The 23,379-nt window shown below is 33.6% G+C and overlaps 1 protein-coding gene across 1 annotated transcript in view; it reads right to left on the bottom strand.

The window, feature by feature from the left end:
* LOC123698510 (ATP-binding cassette sub-family C member 4-like) overlaps positions 1 to 23,379 on the bottom strand; it is a 42,615-nt gene that overhangs the window by 5,150 nt on the left and 14,086 nt on the right. The window contains exons 6-18 of the mRNA XM_045645162.1: positions 21,346 to 21,595; positions 20,774 to 21,022; positions 20,374 to 20,541; positions 17,033 to 17,170; positions 13,819 to 13,986; positions 10,752 to 10,889; positions 10,416 to 10,503; positions 8,397 to 8,529; positions 7,626 to 7,931; positions 2,580 to 2,769; positions 1,798 to 1,934; positions 532 to 672; positions 108 to 211 (exon numbers count right to left, since the gene is read on the bottom strand). Coding sequence (XP_045501118.1) covers positions 108 to 211; positions 532 to 672; positions 1,798 to 1,934; positions 2,580 to 2,769; positions 7,626 to 7,931; positions 8,397 to 8,529; positions 10,416 to 10,503; positions 10,752 to 10,889; positions 13,819 to 13,986; positions 17,033 to 17,170; positions 20,374 to 20,541; positions 20,774 to 21,022; positions 21,346 to 21,595 — 2,210 coding nt within the window. The remainder of the gene's footprint in view (positions 1 to 107; positions 212 to 531; positions 673 to 1,797; positions 1,935 to 2,579; positions 2,770 to 7,625; positions 7,932 to 8,396; positions 8,530 to 10,415; positions 10,504 to 10,751; positions 10,890 to 13,818; positions 13,987 to 17,032; positions 17,171 to 20,373; positions 20,542 to 20,773; positions 21,023 to 21,345; positions 21,596 to 23,379) is intronic.

Genomic DNA, 23,379 nt, shown 5'->3' with positions numbered 1-23,379 from the left:
CGTTAAGGTTTTAATCGGTATAATCCCACATAACCCACGGCTCTTTTCTGGGGAACCTAAACAAGATTTCCCCACTTAAAAAAAATTAAAAATTTTGTTTTCCTTACCGTCATCGCATAACAGGAAAGTATAGGCAACAACAACCACATACCCCGCTGATATCAAACTCAAATAAATCGCGAAAGTTGTATTGGTGATAAGTGATAAGTACCTGAGAAAAAAATTAAAAGCTATGAGTTTGGAAACTCTTAACCTACATGCGCGAAATATTATTTTGACAGTCTGCCCTAGAAAAATGATCGATCTCAAAAATTTTATCAAACGTACACCAGAGTGTTTTTCTTCCGATAGTTATTGGTTTATCATCTTTTATCTTACTTTCTAGAGTTAACTATGTCAAGTATCAATAAATATTTTTTCAAAACACTTTTATCTTGCAATTTATCATTTGTCACAAATAGGCTAACATACTATCTAGTTAGCAACAATAAACTTTCTATGAACATAAAAAAGAACTAAAAAATCACATACCAAGAAGCAGTATGAACATCTTGTTTATCATCGAACTGTATACGCAGCATGTCTTGTGCGTTGCACGCCCGTACTGTAGCGAGCCCCGCCATGCTCGCCGACACGTGCGAGAACACGGGACTACGGGTCACACCTTCCACCCTGTTTGATTTAAATAAATGTTTCTTTTTGCTTTTGCTAAATTTATTTAATAAGGTCTAAGAGTTATGTCATCATCACGCACTACATCCTGTGGGATTTAAATATAAATGTTTCTTTTTGTTTTGCTAAATTTCTTTTAAACACTAGATTCTAGAAGGTAATATTTATTTATTATATTTATTATTATTTAAACTAGTTAGAGTTATGTACTGTTTGGTAAAAAAAAAACACAAAAAAGGGCTTTTTTGGCTTTGTAAAAACTTACACACATCATCATAAGTGAAAACTCACTTATGATGATGTGAGATTAAAATAAATAGATAATAGTTATTGAATTGAATTAGTACTGCTTTGAGTCATCATGGCACATCATTTATGTTTGTTTACTCTCCTTGCAAAATTTGTTTGTTTGTCTTGACAAAGTTGTTTTTTTGCTATTCGGCACATAGATAACCTCATTATCTCTTTGCATTTCACAGAATGTAATAAATATATTTATAGGATGTTAGGGCACACAGGCAACAATATTAATACTGAATATGCGTGCCATCTTCGTATCTTATCTATACATAACCTAGATTAACAATATTAAATATAGGTGAAGGTAAAGGAATCTTTTATCATAATGGTTTTAAGACAAATCGTCGCGGAATTTTTATAAATTGGCTACATAATACACCTAGTTACATAATTATAATATTTGGAAAATTTCCTCCATAATTATTAGTTATATTATTCTAATCCTTATTTCAGTGCTAATTTGAATAGTGTCGTAGATACGGAACAACTTATATAGCATCTAATTAAGAAGATTATTCATTGTATTTAAATTATCATAAAGCCGTTTGCGCTCGGCTTATTGTGCACTAGATCTGGTCGTAAAATGAGCTAAGTGCTAATTGTAAATATTTAAATGTTGTGTTTGTAAACTTTATTCGCATATTTTATTGAGATAAGAAGGCTTTAGCTCCGACATTTTTATACGGACAAAGATCTTGCTATAAACATAAGTACACAAGATATAGGTTAATCATAAAGTAGAATGTTATTGTTAGTTTGCACCGGATCAACTAAGTAGGTACTTAGATATTTTTTTATCTTTTATTGAGAGTTTATTTCACTTACCTTTTTATAGCTTGAGCTGTAGCGAGGTATACTAGAGTCCATACGTACATTAAAATGCCGCAGATTATCGTTGTTAACAACATGTACGGACTAACAATGGCCACCATAATAATTATACCCGCCATTACCATGAATACCTGCAAAATCATAATTTTCCATGACCTTGGCACGAGAATAGAATTATCTGAATGTTTATTTTATGTAATCATGTGTCGTTAAGTATATATGGGGTATTATCTACTTCTCTCTCTTTTACATAAATAGCTTTTAGGCAATAATACTAATACTATAAGTAAAACGTTGTAGATAGGTTATTAGAGCTTCGCACCGGGAGTGGCACAGTGGCCAATTAGCCACATTTTTAACCGACTTCAAAAAAAGGAGGAGGTTATCAATTCGGCCGGTATGTTTATTTTTTTTTTTTTATGTATGTACACCGATTACTCCGAGGTTTCTGGACCGATTTACGTGATTACGATTTTTTGTTCGATGCGGGATGGTGTCGAATTGGTCCCATAAAAATTTTATTCGGATAGGCCCAGTAGTTTTTATTTTATGAGCATTTTTGTCTGTGGGTATTTGTAAATGTTGCAAGTGCATGTTTGAAGTCGGTTGTTTTTAACGCAGTTATTGACTTGTATTACACACATTAGTCACTTTGACGACTTAATCATGTAGTACGTAGTTGATAATGTGCCGTTTTTGACTCACACATTTTTTTATTTATAATATCATTCACTTTACATATATTGAAAAATTTATTATAATAGTTTATCACTCACTTGAATACTGTCCAAGAACATTTTGGGCATTGTTTCGTCCACCACGCCCATGTCTTTCGAGAATCGATTTAGGATTCGTCCCGACGGGTTCGTGTCGAAGAAACGCATCGTCGCTGCGAGAATGTTGCTGAACATACGATTGTGTAGCCTTATCGAACTCCGCATGCACACGAACAGGAATACTAGCGATCTGAAATATTGTTAAATGGTCAATTTCAAGAATAACAATAATATGTAAAGTTATTTATGACAAGTACCTATTCTATAATACAATTTTGTGTCTGCCTGTTAGTTTGTTCCGGTTAATATCAGTAACGGCTGAATAGATTTTGAAGACATTTACTTATAACTTTCACTGGCAGATAGCTGATGTACGAAGGGTTGATGTTTATTTTTCCACACAGAAGAAGTCGCGGGACCAGCTAGTACTTACCTATTTAATTTGTCATCAGATAAAACACAGAAAGCTTGACAACTACAAATTTGTACATAGATTGGATGTGTGATTTTTTTTGAAGAGTGAATACCTAAGTAATGCATATTTGATATAGGCAAATATATTACACTTCGCATAAGTACAAACTTATATGAGTGTACTGTGTAGGTCAATACAAAGTCATGTTGTTGACCTTGATTTGACCTAGACACAAAAAAACTGCAATCTTTTTAACGTAACGTCATCGATAGCGGCGTAATATGAGAACAAGTACTTTGAGAAGCCAAGAGAGATGTGAGAATCTGAATATATAAAATTGAACCTTAATCATTCAGGAATAAAGAGGTTTTAACTACGACCAAATTTTACGTTTGTATTTCCCATATTTATGTAAATCATTTCACGTGTGCGTTAATTTCCTAAGACGTCTTTAAACATATGCATAGGTCCTATAAATTAGTTAATTCCCTTTTAACAAACAAAAAGAAGAGAAAACTTTATAACCCAAATAAGAATAAAAGTGCAATGACTCGAATAGCAGTTATTCGTTTGATAAAACTATCATCAAGAATGTTCTTGGAATAAATGTTTATTCCGTGCATTGAGTGTCTATGCAATATATTTACATGGGTCATTGATAACAGCGCGTATACGGTATAACATTATTTATTCTAGATATTACTGTGATATTACTGAGTCAATTATGAATTAATCATTCGCTACTTACCTATTTGGTAATCTATACTTATATTATAAATCTGAAGTGTTTGTTTGCTTGTTTGAACGCGCCAATCTCGGGAACTACTGGTCCGATTTGAAAAATTCCTTTCGGTTCGGTTCATTGTTCAACTAACTAATAATTACCTAAAGTAATACTACTACTAATAAGTAACTATTATCTGTGTTACTTATAAAAAAATGATGATGAATCAGTGCTCCTTAAAATGTTTATTTGTCTACTTATCATAGCTTTCCGTCCTTGACTGTGTCGTGCATTACAAAAATTAGTATGTACCATATAGATACGTTATACATATATGCATACATAAGTACAGTCACGAGCAATAATATATGCCTAGGGGGCGATGTGCAAAAATATCTGTCACTATAGTCCTTTTCACGTAGGATGATTCCTGTGACACTTCGTCGTGTTCCGAATTACGTATTTTATGTTTAAAACGCCAAAATAATTTTAGTGCATAGTATTTTTATTTTATGGCGGCATTATTACCAAAAATATAAAAATGAAACATCTTAAGCTTATAAATCAAAAACAGTATTGTTTAGTTTATTATAATGAAAAATAAAATAAAATAACACAAAAATATAATACCTACGCAATTCGTGTACATGAAATGGATCGTTGAAAAATCAGAGTTGGAAAACATATAATCGGCGCTCATCTTGTGATCGTTTGACAATCGAGTCAATCGTCTGTACGAGTGCGTCAGCCTTGTATACAAGTTGCATTTTTATATGTATTGATATTTTACGTGGTATTCTGTTATTGTTACTAATTGTTATTGTTGACTTTTTTTTTGCTGTTGTTTGCTAAGTTTCCTTAGTTAATTGTTGGCGAAATGCCGAAAAAACTAATTTTGGTACTTTATTCAAATCGATTTCATTTCCATATAAAATATTATCGATTATCGGAAACAATTGATACGATTTCAATAAAGACATCTCTACACGTGTCAAAAATCGATGTGTCACAGAAATCATCTTAGGTGGAAAGGACTATAGAACAAATTCAATAATATCTGTCAGCCCGTATACAGCAAAAATATCTGACATTAGTAGGCAGCATAATAAAGTGGCATCAAAATTATGTGACGAAAATGTACAGCAAATAATTGTGATAACCTCTCACAGCATAAATATGTGACGTCGCCTAGGAGGCAATAATATCTGACACGATTATATTTTCAGTTGAATTTAAAATTTACAAAACAAATAAATATTATTTACGTTATTTATTGTATGCATAATACATTTATGTCTAGATATATCATAATATTATATCACGATTAAATTGAAATATTCACTAGTGATATATTTTCTATGATCTATCCGCGGCTAGCATGTCACATTTCGAATTTATTTTGTTTTGTTTGACGTTAGCGGCTTTTGACATAATAATTATATACCTATGTCGCAGTCATCTGGTAGAATGTGCTATTTGATTGAATGACTGGCGCGTTCATTTCATTCATGGCGACATTTATTTAATGACTAAAGGACAACTCGTCAATTTCTAAACGTCATTTAGCACAGTAGTCGTTGGTCTGGATATGGTGGTGTGGTTGAGTTCGATATAATTTTTAAATACACAGAAATAGGCGCCAGCGCTGCTCGCAACCGTCTTCTTGTGGATAGTGTAAATTCTCAGCAACTTTTGTTTTTCAATGAACGCAATATTCATCTATCTATACATATAATAAATCTGTAGAAGGGTCAATTCTGTACATTGAAAATATTGAAAAAATAAATAGCAGGGGGTGTTACTGGATCGATACCAAACCCAAATATGTAATTAAAAAAATTTTTGTCTGTCTGTCTGTCTGTCTGTCTGTCTGTCTGTCTGTATGTTCAGGCATCACGTGAAAACTAACGGTTCGATTTCGATGAAACTTGGTATAATTATACCTTATTATCCTGGGCGTAAAATAGGAAACTTTTTATCCTGGAAAAATACGCAGAAAAAATTAATCTTAATTTTTCAGTTTTATCCATAGACGTTGTTCTGTAGAACCGCGAACACACGTTGCGTATTATTATAGGCCTACCCGTATTTGGGTCCAATAGATATTTATAAGATGTCATTGTCAGAGTTACTCAAAATGGAGAAATAAACCATCCACGCGAAGACCGACATCCGCGCGGACCGAGTCGCGGGCGGAAGCTAGTTCAACAATATGCCGAGCCTTACATCCGGATTATAACATCCCTTAGGCTATGTTATAATCCGCTAACTAGTTGGACGTTGAGTGACGGTTGCAAAATCAACGTTCGGCCTAGTCATTCAATTGAATGTCGTCATTCAATGATCGCGTTAGACATATACCGGCGCTCTATGTTATAATATATCAAACATGTCATGGACGCCAGATATTATTGCCACCTAGTTGATGTCACATATTTATGCTCTTTGTAAGGAACCAATGCAAAATACAGAAATATGAAATTGCGTCAGATATTATTGCCTCCTAGTTGATGTCAGGTATTATTGCTTCCTAGTTGATGTCAAATATTTATGCTTTTTGTGAGGAATCAATGCAAGATACTTAAATATGAAATTTTGTCAGATATTAATTGCCTCCTAGTTGATGTCAGATATTATTGCGTCCTAGTTGATGTCACATATTTATGATTTTTGTGTGGAATCAATGCAAAATGCAAAAATATAAAATTGTGTCAGATATTATTGCCACCTAGACGATGTCACACATTTATGCTTTTTGTGAGGAATCGATGAAAAATGCAGAAATATAAAATTGTGTCAGATAATATTGATATTATTGCCACCTTTTTTTTTAATAGTGGGGAAATCTTCCAAAGATACCCACGGCCCCCTGGGGAGGAGCCGTGGGTTATGTCGGATTCTTACCGACTAAAACCCCACTGTGTTCCGTCGAGCCGCTTTAATGATGGGGCCGCGGGTATTTGTTAGAATTCTTCCACGACCCCCTCGGCGGCAGCCCATCTCTAGGCCAGGCGCAAGCCAAGAACAGGAAAGGAGGTTTGCCTGCTCTTCCCTCCCGTTGGCGGCATGAGCGGAACACGTCTCAAGTCGCCTCACCGCACCGGACGATGGATTACATTCCCCGTTCCACCGCCCGGCATATTATTGCCACCTAGTTGATGTCACATATTTATGGTTTATAATATGAGGAATCACATCGAAATATAGATATATAAAATTGTGTCAGATATTATTGCCTCCTAGGTGACGTCACATATTTATGCTGTGTGAGGTTATCACAATTATTTGTTGTACATTTTCGTCACATAATTTTGATGCCACTTTATTATGCTGCCTACTAATGTCAGATATTTTTGCTGTATACGGGCAGACAGATTTTATTGAACTCGTTCTTGTGACAGATATTTTTGCTAATCTGCAAATAGTAATATATTTATGCTTCTGACTGTACATTAAGCAGAAAATCTTTATATAATATAGGTACTATATAATCTATGTATATCTATGTAAATATTGACGACAACGATCAAGATTTTTTGCTCTATACGTGCGGAGTTATTTTCGCATTTATTAAGAAAATAAAATAATTATTTGCCTATAAAACGAATGCTAATAATTAACAACGCTTATTGAAATTTGAGATTTACATATTTCTATTCATTTCTGAACATTTGTATAAATAACGGAGCAAATCTTTAAAGGCATAAAAATAAAACAACCCAACGAGCAAACTATATCGCACGTCGATGACTACTCAATTATATACTTACAAAGTAGGACAAAGTTATTTTTACGAATGATGAATAGCGTTTTGTTGTTAAGTCAAATTCAAGTCTTATGCTAATGAGACAAAGGAGACAAAAACATATAAGTATTAGTACAAAGATATATAGAGAATTTTACTAACCTTCCAGTAGTAAACAAAATACAGCCTACAATAGCAGCCGCCCATACATAAATATAGTACGAGTGGTCGAACGGTTGGTCGTGAGATGTTATATTCTGCATTGTGATTGCTGTTTTCATCATTGTACCAATAACGGTGAGATTTGGGTTCATTGTAGTCGTAGATTCAGTGGCTACTAGGAGCGACGCGTCAGTAGTCACATCCAGTACTGACAGAGTATCATTTACATCAGTGATGTTTGGACTATCCGTCATCTTTCCTAATGAATATACTTCGAATTCGTGCGTCGCTTCTACGTCATTCATCCTGAAAATAAAATTGAATTGAAAGCATGTTTTAAGAAAGATGCTGAAATTTGTGAAAACAATCCCGTATTCATATACAGGCATCATGTTTATTATTAATAGTTCCCTTACTAAGACGCCAGGGCGACGTCTGCGTCGCCGGTTACATTAATCCAACCACAATTCAACACAAGGAAATGTCCAAACAGGCGATGTTGCCAAACCGTCATAACTCATAATATTATCATCTACTTGGATATTATAGCGGAGAGCGAAATCGCTATGGCTATAGTTACCTATAGTTTATGAAGAAGAGTAACGTAAATTACAAACAATGAATAACCAAATGTACCGGTGAATGGAAAACCAATAATGAAATTATTTTAGGAACAATTTCGTATTTTCAATAATTTTCTGAAAAATAACCTTATAAGTTATAACCGATAAAATAAATAAGTTAATAATAGAAGTAAAAATAATCAATTACCAGTGGGTCAGCCAAAGATCACCAGCCGAGGTCACAAGCTGTGCGAGGAGAATAAAGAAAATCGTAAAGATAAGAAGTGACCAGCTCCCGCCCGCGTGGAAGTATTTCCTGTAGATCGAAGTAGGCACTCGACCTGTGAGGGAATTTCAATATTTATGCGATCCTGTTAGCTGAAATAGGACTTTTCCTATTAGGGAATACGTGTCTACTACAGGTACACTTCGATAAAGTAAATTATTCATGTTAAATTGAAAATAAATTAAATACTTAGTAGCAGCATTCATCTACTTCAGTGTAAAATAAAAAGGTAACATGAGATCATTTTAGATTAAATTATGATAGATTTCCGATATCAAAATTTCGGTTAAAGAATTTAAGATAATATTATGTTCTATTTGATCATGACTCCTTAAAACTAAAATACATCAAATGGTGATACAGCAACTATGACCTCCAATAATGGTTCAATCATATTTTGCCATTTCATGCATTGATTTTAGAAAATGACGATTGTTTCACGATAAAGAAGCACGTATGTACATGATACTGGCTACGCCCACATTCGATTGCGTTCAATCGTGAGACGCACGATTACGATAAGAAGTTTCGTTCAGTGAAAACCTCATGAAAATATAAATAACCACAAGAAGAGATTTTTTTGAAAGAATGTAAATATATTTATTTGGTACTACTTATATTTATATGAATATTGCATGCTATGCAATATCATAGAATATTTCATGACGCAAATATATGTACAATCATTGTTTATGTTTTATATTATCAGATTTTTAACCGTCATCGTTTTCTGAAATATTTTTCATTGAAATAATATAATTTGATTTTGTGCGATGAATTGGCAATATTGCGATATTGTTAAAAAAAAAAAACAAAAGCAGTAAAAGATATTACCACTAATGTTTTGCAAAGTCATGCTTCACTACCCAGTGTTCAAAGTTGTCGCTATATCAATGTCATGAGTAATCTGAATATTTAATAAAATATCCGTTCGACTTTTATCAGCACTTGCTTGACGTGATTTAATATAAGCACGTGCCTGTTTCCTTATTTATCAGTTCACTGTTCATTTCGAATAATTAACATGATAGTGAAATATAGGTTAATAACGCATCATAAAGTTACAAGTCATAATAATTTCAGTTATAACATTGTCAAATAACTTTAATATCAATGTAACAGGCAAAAATTTAATTTTGTATTACTTTGTAAATTTAGAGCGTAGGTACCTATAGCTTGCTTTATTATTATACTAGCTTACCGCCCGCGGCTTCGCCCGCTTTGGGGCCATCCATAAAGTACGTCACACGTAAAGAGGGGGGGAGGGGGTCGACAAAGTGTGACATGGTGTGACAAGGGGTGGGAGGGGTCCTAAGTTTCGTGACATCACATTTCAAAATCTAGAGGTACTAATCGCGTAATTAGAAATATAAATTAAACTAAAAAATATTAAAATATGTCCAACTCTATCTTTAGAGTTTAGGGCAATACGGTTTAAATTGATTTGTTGACAATTTATATTTGTTCATTAGTTTATTTTTTTGTTATTGTTTCAAATATTTGATATTATGTTGATTTCATAAAAAAACTAAATTCGGAACTGCTGTTTTAATTTAAAAATTTTTCGATGTTATATTGCAAAACATGTGACGTCACACTAGGGAGGGGGGGGGGGTCTTAGAAATGTGACCACCTGTGACAAGGACGGGGGGGTGCTCAAAAACTCATGAAATTAGTGTGACGTACTTTATGGATGGCCCCTTTGTCTAAAACCTATTAAATTATATACTAAAACCTTCCTCTTGAATCACTAGATCTATTAAAAAAAACCTCAAACCGCATCAAAATCCGTTGCGTAGTTTTAAAGATTTAAGCATACAAAGGTACATAGGGATATAGGGACATAGGGACAGAGAAAGCGACTTTGTTTTATAAATACTATGTAGTGATCTACTATTAGTTAAGATCATAGTTTAGCTAGCCTAGTAATTATTATCTTACCTTTTTCCATCAATTCAGCAGTTTCCTGAGGCTCCTCATCAGGTTCCATTGTCGCATCCAATGTCGTACTCACACTGGATACTTGTGACTGAAATATTTTATTAGATAGTAACGATTGTAACACTTATTTAATTATTTAAATAAAAGACAAATTTTCTCCACAATATTTGCTTAAATGACGATTTTATTATTACAACTAACGCAGAGTATTAACCCTAAATAAGTACCTATGCATCAATGAAAGCAATTGAATCCATAATTACTAACAATCGTAATTATTGTAAGTGTCAATGTATTAAATATAACAAAATACTGCTATTGTAAAAAATAAAGTACCTGAATAGACATAGCCCTTTGCCTTTGTGTCTGTAAGCGTGCTTCCTCCTCCTGCGTGGGCTCTTCTTCCTCCAATAGTTCCTCAAATAGAGAAGTTTTTGACACCGTTTCAAAGGAACCTTGTATCTCGATTTCACCCTGTTACCAAAATATAAATAAACTATTTATATTTGTGGGATTATTTTATTTATTAACATGCTGATACATTTTGGTAGTAAATGAAAGAAAAATATTGGCTTCCATATTGTATTTCATTGACGAGTTGATTGATAATAATTTATGTAAGTAAACCATTTTTTAGACCTTTTTCAGACCTATCTCTTTGTTTCTTTCGCATTTTACAATGACGTCAAAAAGTCAAATGTTCATAACCGTAAAATAGTCGTCCGTCGTACATGACATGACTTATAACTATCCCATGACCGGCGCTTAGTACTTACAATGTATTTCAATTCAGTTACACCACACACTCAAGTGACTCGTGATTTTATATTAAAATTTACAATGTTACTTATTAGGTATTCATTGGATATTATTAATAGCGTTTCAATTTTATGTACCTATTGTAAGTTCAAAAAACCAGGTTGAATCGATGTTTGTAAGGTCTGTTATAATTAAAGTTCTATTTCAGTAAATATGAATGTACTGCTATAAAACCTACATTTATATTCTGTGATATTACTCTGAACACTTTATAATTACCATTTAACCTTAACGTGTTAAATAATAAACACCTTGTACATTGTATCTACTTCATTCTAATGAAATTTAAATGTAATAATTTTTTATATAAATAAAACGCCACATTATTTTTAAATTTATAACTGTTTCAGATAGTAATTTAGGTACCAAATGTTGTATAAGTAAACGCCATCGGAAAATTATCTCCAAATCAAATATCTACAATAACATTTGCATTCCTTATCAAATAAGGATATATATATATAATAATAACTTGAAAATGAAAAATTTTGTTCAAATAGAATTATCTTTTATCCTAGAAAATTAACGCGTAACGTAGGGCCTGAAATAATCCTTAACAAGGCTTGAAACCTTTTGCTATTATTTCCTAATTGACCGTAACGTTTGAACCATGCGCAAACATAGGTCGCAAACATACTCGTTTACATAATATTACAGTTTGTAATTCATAAAAGGTATCCGATAATAGCGTGGATAATAGTAATTTACACATAAAATAGGTAAAATAATTTAATCAGTTTTAATGTGATTAAAAAATCGCATGAATTTGCATTACACATTTGAAAGAAAGAAAGAAAATACGTTTAATCACAAATACTTTTACAAATTTTTGACTTATAACTAAACACTTTACATGGAAAAAAATTAAATCTTAAAATACATTAAATACATTCAAATATCTTAATATCGTATTCGTGACTAGGTGGACTACTCAGCATTTGCCTCTCCGTATTAGAGGAGAGGCGCCGGTTTTCAGTAGTCCCCTCGACTTGCTACGCTTGGAGCACCAGAACGGTCTTCTGGGTGGTTAAATTAGGAGCTAATACATAATTTAAAAAGTAAAAAAAAAGAAACAATAGGTGATTAAATGTTATATAGGTAGTTAAAGTTGACAATCCATAATAAGTAGATAATTATAAACTTACTTGTACATACATAATATTTAAATATAAAAGGGTTACTGAGATTAAAATAAATAATAATATATACATATATTGGAAAATGAAAAATATACGTAATAATATAGATATATAATAACATACGTAATAATATAAGGCTATACATTTAGCGCTATTAGGGCTGGTTAAGAAATTGTGCAAGAACAACTTTTTTGTACTTACATTTAAAATTCTGCAGTGTTTTACAATTTCTTATTGGTGGAGGCAAATTATTCCAGCACCTAGTAGCGCTGTATGTGAAGCTTCCCCTGAAAGCCGCTGTGTAATTTCTGGGAACTGAGAGCTTATACATAGACGCCCGTGTTTCATATAAGCGATTGCCGTCATCCATCCACTTGAGTTTGTTGTAGAGGTAGGCGGGAGCTTTTGTCAGGATCACGTTAAAAAGTAGGGAAGCTAGGTGCAGTCGCCGCCTACTCTCCATATTTAAGATTTTATTGGACTTTAGGATTGGTGTTATATGGGTCCGAGCTGGTATGTCCCAACAAAAACGAGCGCAGGCATTTTGTATACGCTGTATTGAGTTTTTAGTGCGTACCAGCAATCTAGGACCATACATTTAAAACGTTTTTAATAAAATATGATTATCAAAGTGACATTTAATAACCAATCTATTCCCATATTATAATACAGAGAGGCAAATGCTGAGTAGTCAACCTTATCACAAATACTGTCCAAATACTAGAATATATCCAATGTATTTTTTATTGTTCTTAAAATGTAATGTCAGCTAAAATGTTGTATTTGTGATTAAATGTACCTATTTTCTTTCTTCTTTTTTTCAAGCGCTTTCACTTTCCAAGCGCTCGCGCTCGATAGGAACAAGAAGAGATATTTTTTTGAAAGCTAACACAAACAGTCAAAATGCCAACCACAATTCCTCGTAAAAAGATAAAGGAAAATCGGTGAACTAAATTTTCATTTCATCTGAATTATTTAAACAAGAAGATGAGATATAACAGACATACATGAAACATAGTTAAAAAAAAAAAAAACGATTTGTATCATTGTCTTCCTGTTTAAGATAATAACCTAATGGATAAGCTATTGCGTAAAATTTGGCAAATCGCCGGGAGCGGCCGGCACCTTGTGTACCTACTAGAACACCAACAGAATACGTAAAACGTAAACGTAACGACCGATGTCTGTCATACATTAAACATATCACATTCTTAGATAACAAGAGACCACCAGAAATTATCTACTGGATGCTATAAAATAACGGATGTATTATTGAAGTGAAACTTCTTTAGGCGCGTTGCGTTGAGAATAAAATTTCAAGGTCGCGTTATGGCAATACAGTCTCGTCATAAAGTAAGGCGATGACATTGGTATCTTTGAATCTTGCCAAAAAAGTTTCACTTCGGACACGTGTGCTCGGCACACACGCTATTTTTTTTACTCACATTGCGTAATATGATGACTTTATCAGCTGTCTTCAGGTGATGTAGTTGATGCGTTACTAGAATACGTGTGGAGTGACGTAGGAGCCCGTTGACGCACTCGGAGACGAGGTGCTTCCCGACATGCGTGTCCACGGCTGATAACGGATCGTCCAGGAGATATATGTCCGCCTGAGAGAGATTCATTAGTTTTAGATAAAAATAAAAATGAAAATGACAAATCAAACTCACTGGTAATGCCACGCAATACATTTGCGCTGAAGTTAATAAACAAGTTTTCGTGAAAGAAGAAAATTTCTATAGGTGCTTAATATCTTATTCGTACAAAATATATAATTATCTACCTGCATTAAAGCTGGTGCAGGTTATCATCAGTCATTATAGCGTCCATTTTAATTAACATCATAATATTACAACATTGATAATTAACATTTAAGGATAAAATAATCATTTAAGTGTTTCTTATTTACGAGCAAGCATATAAAATAATGCATTTGAATGTTTTAATATTGGTGTTATCAGATATAATAATTATGATAATGAAACAACACATTGCACATTAAACATTATGTTAGTTACCTGTAACTATAATTTTAATATGTAAATCATTAAAATTATACCTAATACGAAATCAAAGAATTACACTTGATTTAGATACCTACTTACCTACCTTAATTATTTAAAGTTGTAAACTATTATCTCATTGATACTCTACGTAACCTAATATAGTTATAAATGCATAAATAAAAAAATGCTTATCTAACTAGTTACTTGTAAATAATATCTATACATATAAAGATTGTATATGAGAAGAATTTAAATCTTTCTGAAAATAAGTACTACATGGTAATTACTGCTAAGTATATTATCTGTGGTACCGACTACACAAATAGATAGATTAAATAAAATCTCTCAATTGTCTCTTGGTTCCGTGATCTTTTGAAACGAGATAAATATTTGTCCCGTCTTCAAAATAAACTCATTACCAAGGAAACGACTTTTATCTTTGAAATTTACGTTTTATCACTTATCTATGTCTACAAATGTCTGTTCCTTGATCCGAGTTATATAAGATTATTTTTCCATAAAACGTTACGAAGCAAAGCACGTTGTAAAGCCGTGTTATGAATAAAAAGTTGGCATGTCGCCCATATTACTAAACGTACCTAATTATTGTGTAACGGAGAATTCGGAATGGCCGAGCACATGTTCATAGTATTTTTAAAATATAAATGACATGACACATTTCTACGGCATACTTGCAAGCTACAAACAAGGTAGGTAGGTAGCTTAACAGAAAAACAATGAGCAGGCTCCAAGGAGATGTTCGTTTGCAAAAATAGCGGACCTAAATCTGACTTCTGATATATTATATTGTATAGATCCCAGACATCCTATAGACAGATGTTGCCAACCAGTTTTGTGGTCCCCCTGCCCGCACCCCGGTAATTAAATATGGCATACAAAGAAAAAAATAAAAATTTCCAAAACATGCCGTGTGGGGTATCAAATGAAAGAACTTATTGAGTAGATCACGAATATATAGCATACTATATACATTTCTTACACTTTCTCTAAGATTTTTTAGAAAATTTACGAAAATGGTCCATTTTTGAGTTAACTTTAAACCACTATAGATTGAAAACTCGTGAATATATTTTTTAAATTATTATTTTAAATAATTAACAATAGTCCATTGTTTACGATTCAATAGTTCGTACAGTGAAATAGTTGCATGGGGGAGTGGGGGGAGCATTCAAAGATGGCGAGTTTCGATATTTCAATATACGTATTTCTTAAAATTTGACTCAGTGGAGACGTTTGCAAAAATTGCGGACCTCAATCTGACTTCTGATATACATATATTATATGTATAGATCCCAGACATCCTATAAACAGATGTTGCCAACCAGTTTTGTGATCCCCGTCCCACCTCCCCTCCATCACAAATATTATTGATAAATTACAAAGTTTTTGGTTTGAATTACCTATGGAATTATTGGTAATTTGTAGTAAACTAATAGAATTATTTTATTTTGATCCATTTTTACGAAATTTACGGAGAAAAATGCTTACACATGCAAGAAATACATATATTGAAATATCGAAACTCGCCATCTTTGAATGCTCCCCCCACTTCCCCATGCAACTATTTCACTGTACGAACTATTGAATCGAAAACAACGGACTATTGTTAATTATTTAAAATAATAATTTAAAAAATATATTCATGAGTTTTCAATCTATAGTGGTTTAAAGTTAACTCAAAAATGGAGCATTTTCGTAAATTTTCTAAAAAATCTTAGAGAAAGTGTGAGAAATGTTATAGTATGCTATATATTCGTGATCTACTCAATAAGCTCTTTAATTTGATACCACACACGACATGTTTTGGAAATTTTTATTTTTTTCTTTGTATGCCATATTTAATTACCGGGGTGGGGGAAGGGGGACCACAAAACTGGTTGGCAACATCTGTCTATAGGATGTCTGGGATCTATACAATATATATCAGAAGTCAGATTTAGGTCCGCTATTTTTGCAAACGAAACTCCACTGAGAGTCCGGTCTATACTGGCTAAAACAGATTTTTTGCATATTTAAATCTCTGTACTGTTCACAGGAATGTTAAACGTGCACACAATAGAAACATGATAAATAATAATGCTATATGTAGAACTAGGTATGTACCTACTAGGAAAATAAAAATTATTTGGTTTAAGCTGACTGGACTAGTTAGGTCAGCCGCCGAAGCGACACAAAGTGGCGACTGGCGACAATTTACTCCGTGAGCAATAATAATAATAGTAAATGAAAACACGATTGGATTTGTTTCTCATTTTTTAATATGTTAAATGCATTTTAAAACCAACAACTAATTTTGTTTCAATACAACTCTGAATTTGACGCTACCAATCAAATCTTTCCAACTTCCCACTTTCAAAAAGTCCCAACTGCCAAACTAAAACGACCATGAAACAACCGCGAAAGCGAAACCCAGTAACCCTACCTGTCTTACCACAAAAAACTTTAGACAGGGTTTAACTTTGAGCGCGGGTTCTCTTTAAACTGGTTATGTCGTATTTCACATAGACAACTATTAAAGCGACAGATCTCTAGTTTAAAGTCAGACTGTGTTTAAATTGTTTTGTGGTAATACCATACAATTTTTATTCTGTGGTCATAGAGTAATGTACATAACACAGACTATACGCACCTCTCTATAGCATGCGCGCGCAAGGCCAATACGCGCGCGCTGTCCACCGCTCAGACTGATGCCGCGTTCCCCAACCAATGTTGATTCTCCAGCTGGGAGCTGCTCGAAGTCACGTAGTAAAGCACACGCTGCTACCACCTAGTACAAGGAAAAAGCCAGCAGGGTTACGATCATGTTTTAGAGCAGTGTTAATTCCAGTGTAGAAAAATGACAGAGTGAATTACACAATTTGCTGACATAACTTCCTTGAACTTTTTCATAATAATTATGTTCCACAATTATTTTTACAGTTATTCAGCATTTGTTTACAAAATTAAATACATTGCGTTACCAAAAGTCAAAGTAGACTTTTGCGAAAAACTTTTAGATTCCAAAATTTGCTTAATATCTACTTATGCCGACTAATATATGTATATTAATCCTTTCTTAGCACAAAATATTTATTGAAATTGTCTAACTATTGAATTTGGATGGAAGACTGTAAGACAGTAGTCAAAATATGTATTTACAAATAAAAATAAACTTTATTTCATAAAAAAAAGTATACGTATTTTTTTTTTCAACTTGACACAATGGCCTTTAGACAAGTGTCAGTATCCCCAAGAAATAGAAACTGTTAGGGCGGCCGTACACGGACCGCTTCAAGCAGTTGAGACCGACCGCTTGAAGCCGCGACCGCGCGGTGAACTATAGGCATTCATTCACCGTCGTACACGTGACGGCTCGAGCCGTCGCGACCGCTTCAAGCCGTCAACTGCATGATGAAATTCCATCGTGCCGTTGACTCGAGCAGTCAAGAACCGACGGCTCGAGCCGTCAACGACCGACCGCTCGAGCCGTCGGTGTACGTCGCTCAGCCGTTAACTGCTCGAGCGGTCCGTGTACGGCCGCCCTTAGCGCCACAGAACAGTAAGGGCGGCCGTACACGGACCGCTCGAGCAGTTAACGGCTGAGCGACGTACACGGACGGCTCGAGCGGTTGGTCGTTGACGGCTCGAGCCGTCGGTTCTGGACTGCTCGAGCCGTCGCTACCAACCGCTCGAGCCGTTGATTTTTTGACTAGTCGCGTCATTGATTTTCAGGGGGAGAGGAAGCCGTCGACGGCTCTAGCGCAGTCAACGGCTCGAGCAGTCAGTGTATGCCTCACGACCGCTCGCGAGCCGTCAACGGCACGATGGAATTTCGTCATGCAGTTGACGGCTTGAAGCGGTCGCGACGGCTCGAGCCGTCACGTGTACGGCGGTGAATGAATGCCTATAGTTCACCGCGCGGTCGCGGCTTCAAGCGGTCGGTCTCAACTGCTTGAAGCGGTCCGTGTACGGCCGCCCTAAGAACATAATAGAAGTGCGATGTGGGCATGGCCCACGTGTCACTAGTAAGGTAAGATCACCTAACTCGCTCTCAGTTGTGCGCAGAAAAATATTCGAGTCGGTTGTCAACTGTCAAACCTTATTTCCATTTTTATTCATTATTTAGAGCGTGTTGTTCGGTATTAGAGTGGAATAATGATAGCAGACGAAATAATATCAGCAATCGAGGCATTTCATACCATCGGTAAGTCTTATTTTAATTTATTTTAAATATATTTTATGTTACAACTTCGCTTGTCGTAATTTGTCAAAAATTTATAAAAATATTAAGTCAAAATGAACCTTAATCCATAAGAAATAAGTACTAATATAGATTGAACAGCAAAGAAGACTTTCTGGAATATTATTGAAATAAACAAACGAATGTCGGATTAGTGATGCATGTGGCGCATATCGACAGTATCGATACTTTAGAAAAGACAAACATTTTAAATATTAAATTTTATTCTATTTTTCCTTAGCTTTCATTTGTCCTATTTATTTATAGATTTTCGAAAGAGCCTAATTTAAAAGAGAAATGGATAATAAATGCAACGTGACGAGTTAACTGGATGCCGAACAGCAATAAGCAGTCTAACAAAGGCCACCGATACATCAAACCTACGGCAGTTCCAAGATTTAAAATAATGCATATTTTCTGTTTGTTTTGTAAATATAGATTTATACTATTCTATTCCGTTTTTTATTTAAATATAATAATATGAAAAGACGTACTTAGTAGTAATAAACATACTCCAAAATGTGACACATTATCCTATACTCATATAATAGAAAGAAAAAAAAATGCACAAAAATATATTTATTTGTGAATTATCGATAACAAGGCTGACATCCCTTAGAGCATAGCATCAGGTTAATGTCAAGTTAATGTCATTAATTTAGAGTGACACAAATTTCAACCTTATCTTTATGTGTAGAGGTTCAAAGTTATATGTATTGAAAACCAACGCCATCTGTTGTGGAATAGCTGAATGTTTTCGAATTTGGAATTTCTGAGCAAATAGAAACAAAACAGCTAATATACCTAGGGATGTTATACTAAAATAAACCGTAACTTGGTTCGTTAGGGTACATATTGAAATGCTGAATTTATAACCTAAGTCAGTTTTTACACAAATTAAGCTGTCCAATCAAAGGCATAGTTTACTTGTAGTGTACTGTATAACTATCGGTTTAAATGTGTGGGTTTGGCGACACTGGTTTTCATACTAATGATGACATTATAGCACTTCTATTATGTTCTTGTACTGTTCTGTGGTTAGCGCTAATCAAATTGTTGACATAAGCTCATGACATTTTGGTAATGTTGCGGTCACACTACGTTTCGTGGTTGTCGTCGTTGGTAGTGTGACCGAATCTTTAGGTAAAACATCATACGCTTATGTCAATTTGTATCGATAGTGGATTCTATTCCTTAGCGTTTTGACGTTTGTCTCGGCCCTTTGAAGTAGCTATTGAGGTCATTTTATTATATTTTAATATAATTAACTCCTGTAAACCTTGACAGCTAGTATTGTTAAGCAGCAGCAAGTTGTATAGTAAATAAAATAATAATACATTTTAATGTTTTTCAAAGAAATATTATTAACCGCGACAGATTATTTTGCTTTATATTATATTTTCTAAGTATCTACCATTAACATAGTATATAGTACCTTATAATCCATTTGGATTAAATTTAATTTCATTAACATTAACACGGTGACAGATCATATAAAAAGCACAGATAATACAATATATACATATAATATAAGATCCTAAATCTTTGCAAATCTCTAAGTCATCAATCATAATTAATTCACATAAAGATAAGAGCTAACTCACGCACATCTATTTACTTATTATTTTATATCTCTCAATTTCATCTTTCAAATATAAAAAAAAAAACATAAGTAGTTAGGTATTTTAATAAATATTTTCTTTACTTGAAAATTGAAATTATGTAATTTCTAATCACTAAACTATTCTTACCTTTTTATACCGTAATCTGTCATAAGGCAGACCAAACAATATATTTTGTTTTATAGTCCCAACGAATAGCCATGGCTCCTGACTTGCGTATGCCAAACGTGCTCCTCCCAAAGACACAGACCCATGTGCTGGTTTTAATTCTCCCAATATAACATTTAGCAGTGACGACTGAAAACACAAACATTGTTGTCATCCTCATACAATAATTAACCTAATTAAATGCAACGATACGGCGCCTTTATCACCTCGTCGTCTACAATAAATCAAATGACGTTAAATAGCTAAGATTTACTTATTTACAATTTCACGTCATAATTGCATATGACCGCTGGTCGTTGTTTGATAAGCCGCGTGCAAACCGATAATACAATACAATCAGAGTTATAGCATATTTTATTACCTTTCCAGAACCGACAAGGCCTGCGATGCCAATAAATTCGCCGGGCCGTGCCGTGAATGTGATGTTTCGTAATGTGTGTACTATTGGGTTTGCTTGCCAACTTGCACTAACATCGGAGAGTATCAGACCCGAACCCTCTTTCTCTTTAAGCATCTCCTTTTCTTTATGTACACCGTTGGTTAGAGCATTGCCATTTTTCAAACTTGCACCCAGTTCTTCAGGTTCTAATTCCTCTAAACTTAAAAACTCCTAAAAACATGTTTTATTTTATGTTAATTTTAAATATATATATATTATCATAATGTATTAACGCTATGACATAATCGATTTGTTTTATCACTCATCGATATTATTACATAGCATTTAATGGTTATACATTTTATTGCAACAGGTATTTAATGATCCTTCACATTGCCTATTCACATCTGTTCAAAGACAATGTTTTCAACAACATTAAACAACATTTTTGACTATTTGTTGCAAACGGAGAGTCAAAATCAGAATTTAATTGCTTGTCTCCGTTATTTTAACCAGACTTAAAAGAACATCAAAATTACCAAAAGTCAAATTACCTCAATTCTTCTGATAGAGACTTTAGCTTCAGCTAGACATGCTAACGCAAGGGGGAAGAATATATTGCAAGCGAGTTGTAATAAATTGTAGTATTGTACGAGCGAGAATGTAATGCTAGCTCGGATATCACCGCCCATCAAAACAAACGCTACCACAGCGGCGAACAATATGAATCGTTCCGTAAACACCGTGAGCGCTGTTGAGAACCCCTTTATGAAAGAAGTTTGTAAAATAAACTTCACTTCTAACCTGAAATGAAAGCGATTTTAATACGAAGATAACGGAATCATTTAAAGAATTTAAACTACCATAAATAATTTAATTTACTGTATTTACGATAGTCGATACCTACACAGTTAACTGCAGTTCGTATGAAAGTAGAATTATTGTAAAGTTAAGAACAGAAGTCAAGAACAGTGACCTACTTTGCTGTGAATCTTATCAGCAATTTATCATCTGATTATTATTTGTTAAACAATTTATATATGCCCTCTTGTTGGTAAAAAATATCTGACAAAGCAATTCAGATTAGGATAGTATCTGAAGCTAATCTTATCTCGGCGAGAGTATAGACTATATAGGTAATATCTTGTGGACTAATAAATTTATAAGGTATAAAAATAATGTGACCATTATAAACTAGATTTTAGATCGAACTTTAGGTGTTCATTTAGTATGCAATTTAAATATTTAAATACAGCTCGTTATTTTTTTTTTAATATACAAACGTTTTTATCAAATAAATACCAGATAAGTATGTATGTGAAGAAATAAATCGATTCGTACGGAAAATTAACCCGCATCATGTGATAATATCACATGAGTGAATTCATAAGTAAAGTATAAAATAAGCATATTTTTTGTTCTTTATCTATAATTTCTTAGTATAATTTTAAGTCATCGATATTTTGTATACGTATTATGTATGTTTTGTATCAACAATAGTAGAACTTTAAATAAACAGTAATTAACTATTACAGACCTAATTAAGAGCAATCTATCAATACTGGTCACAAGTTGCACATTTGAGTTTTTTGGAAGAAAAAAAATAAAAAGATCAAGTTCAGTAACTCAAACTACCCTAATATAATATTTTGAAAATTGATTCCTCCTAAAGGCTTCCATGGAGGAATGTGTTTATTTTACCAATTACAGACTTAATTAAGAGCAATCTATCAATACCGGTCACAAGTTGCACATTTGAGTTTTTTGGAAGAAAAAAAAATAAAAAGATCAAGTTCAGTAACTCAAACTACCCTAATATAATATTTTGACAATCGATTCCTCCTAAAGGCTTCCATGGAGGAATGTGTTTATTTTACCGATTATAGACCTAATTAAGAGCAATCTATCAGTACCAGTCACAAGTTGCACATTTGAGTTTTTTTGGAAGAAAGAAATATTTTTTGATCGTATGGGGAAATTGTTTGAGCCAAAATCATTTTTTACTGCGTGTAACTAAGAAACGGTAGGGATAAGTATAGAAAAAAATGATTGGGGTACAACTTGTAGATAATTTTATGGCCTTTTAACTTTTTCTTGAAAGTTTTTCTCTAACATGTACCGTTTTTGAGATTTAAGCGAAAAATGAAAAAAATGGACATTTTCCCCCTCGCCCCACTCCAGGGCTCCTCCTAGTGTCCCGGGGTTTTAGTATGTTTATTACCTAGGGACTCTTGACATGTTTCCGAAGAAACATCTTACGTTACTAACTCACGCACTCTAGAACTTTTTATTCAATGGACTATTAATATTATCATTAATTTCGTTATCTCAACCTAATATTTCTAACCTTAGTAAATACATAGCGACTTCCTAACAAGGTATCTGCAAACACACTATCTACATCAAAGATAACTTTTGTTACTCTATTTTTAAGTCGCTTTCTATGATGAAAATATTATTATTATCATGTGATCTGTTCATTTTGAACACAGTCACGTAAAATTTATGAGCTCATAAAAGAGAGGATATATCTGTATTGTACTTAGAAGTAAGTAAAACAATTGCATTTACGGCATACAAAAATACTT

Source organism: Colias croceus, chromosome 2, assembly GCF_905220415.1.
Source record: "Colias croceus chromosome 2, ilColCroc2.1".
In the NCBI taxonomy this organism is placed as follows: domain Eukaryota; kingdom Metazoa; phylum Arthropoda; class Insecta; order Lepidoptera; family Pieridae; genus Colias; species Colias croceus.
This window is presented reverse-complemented; position numbering and strand designations above follow the sequence as displayed.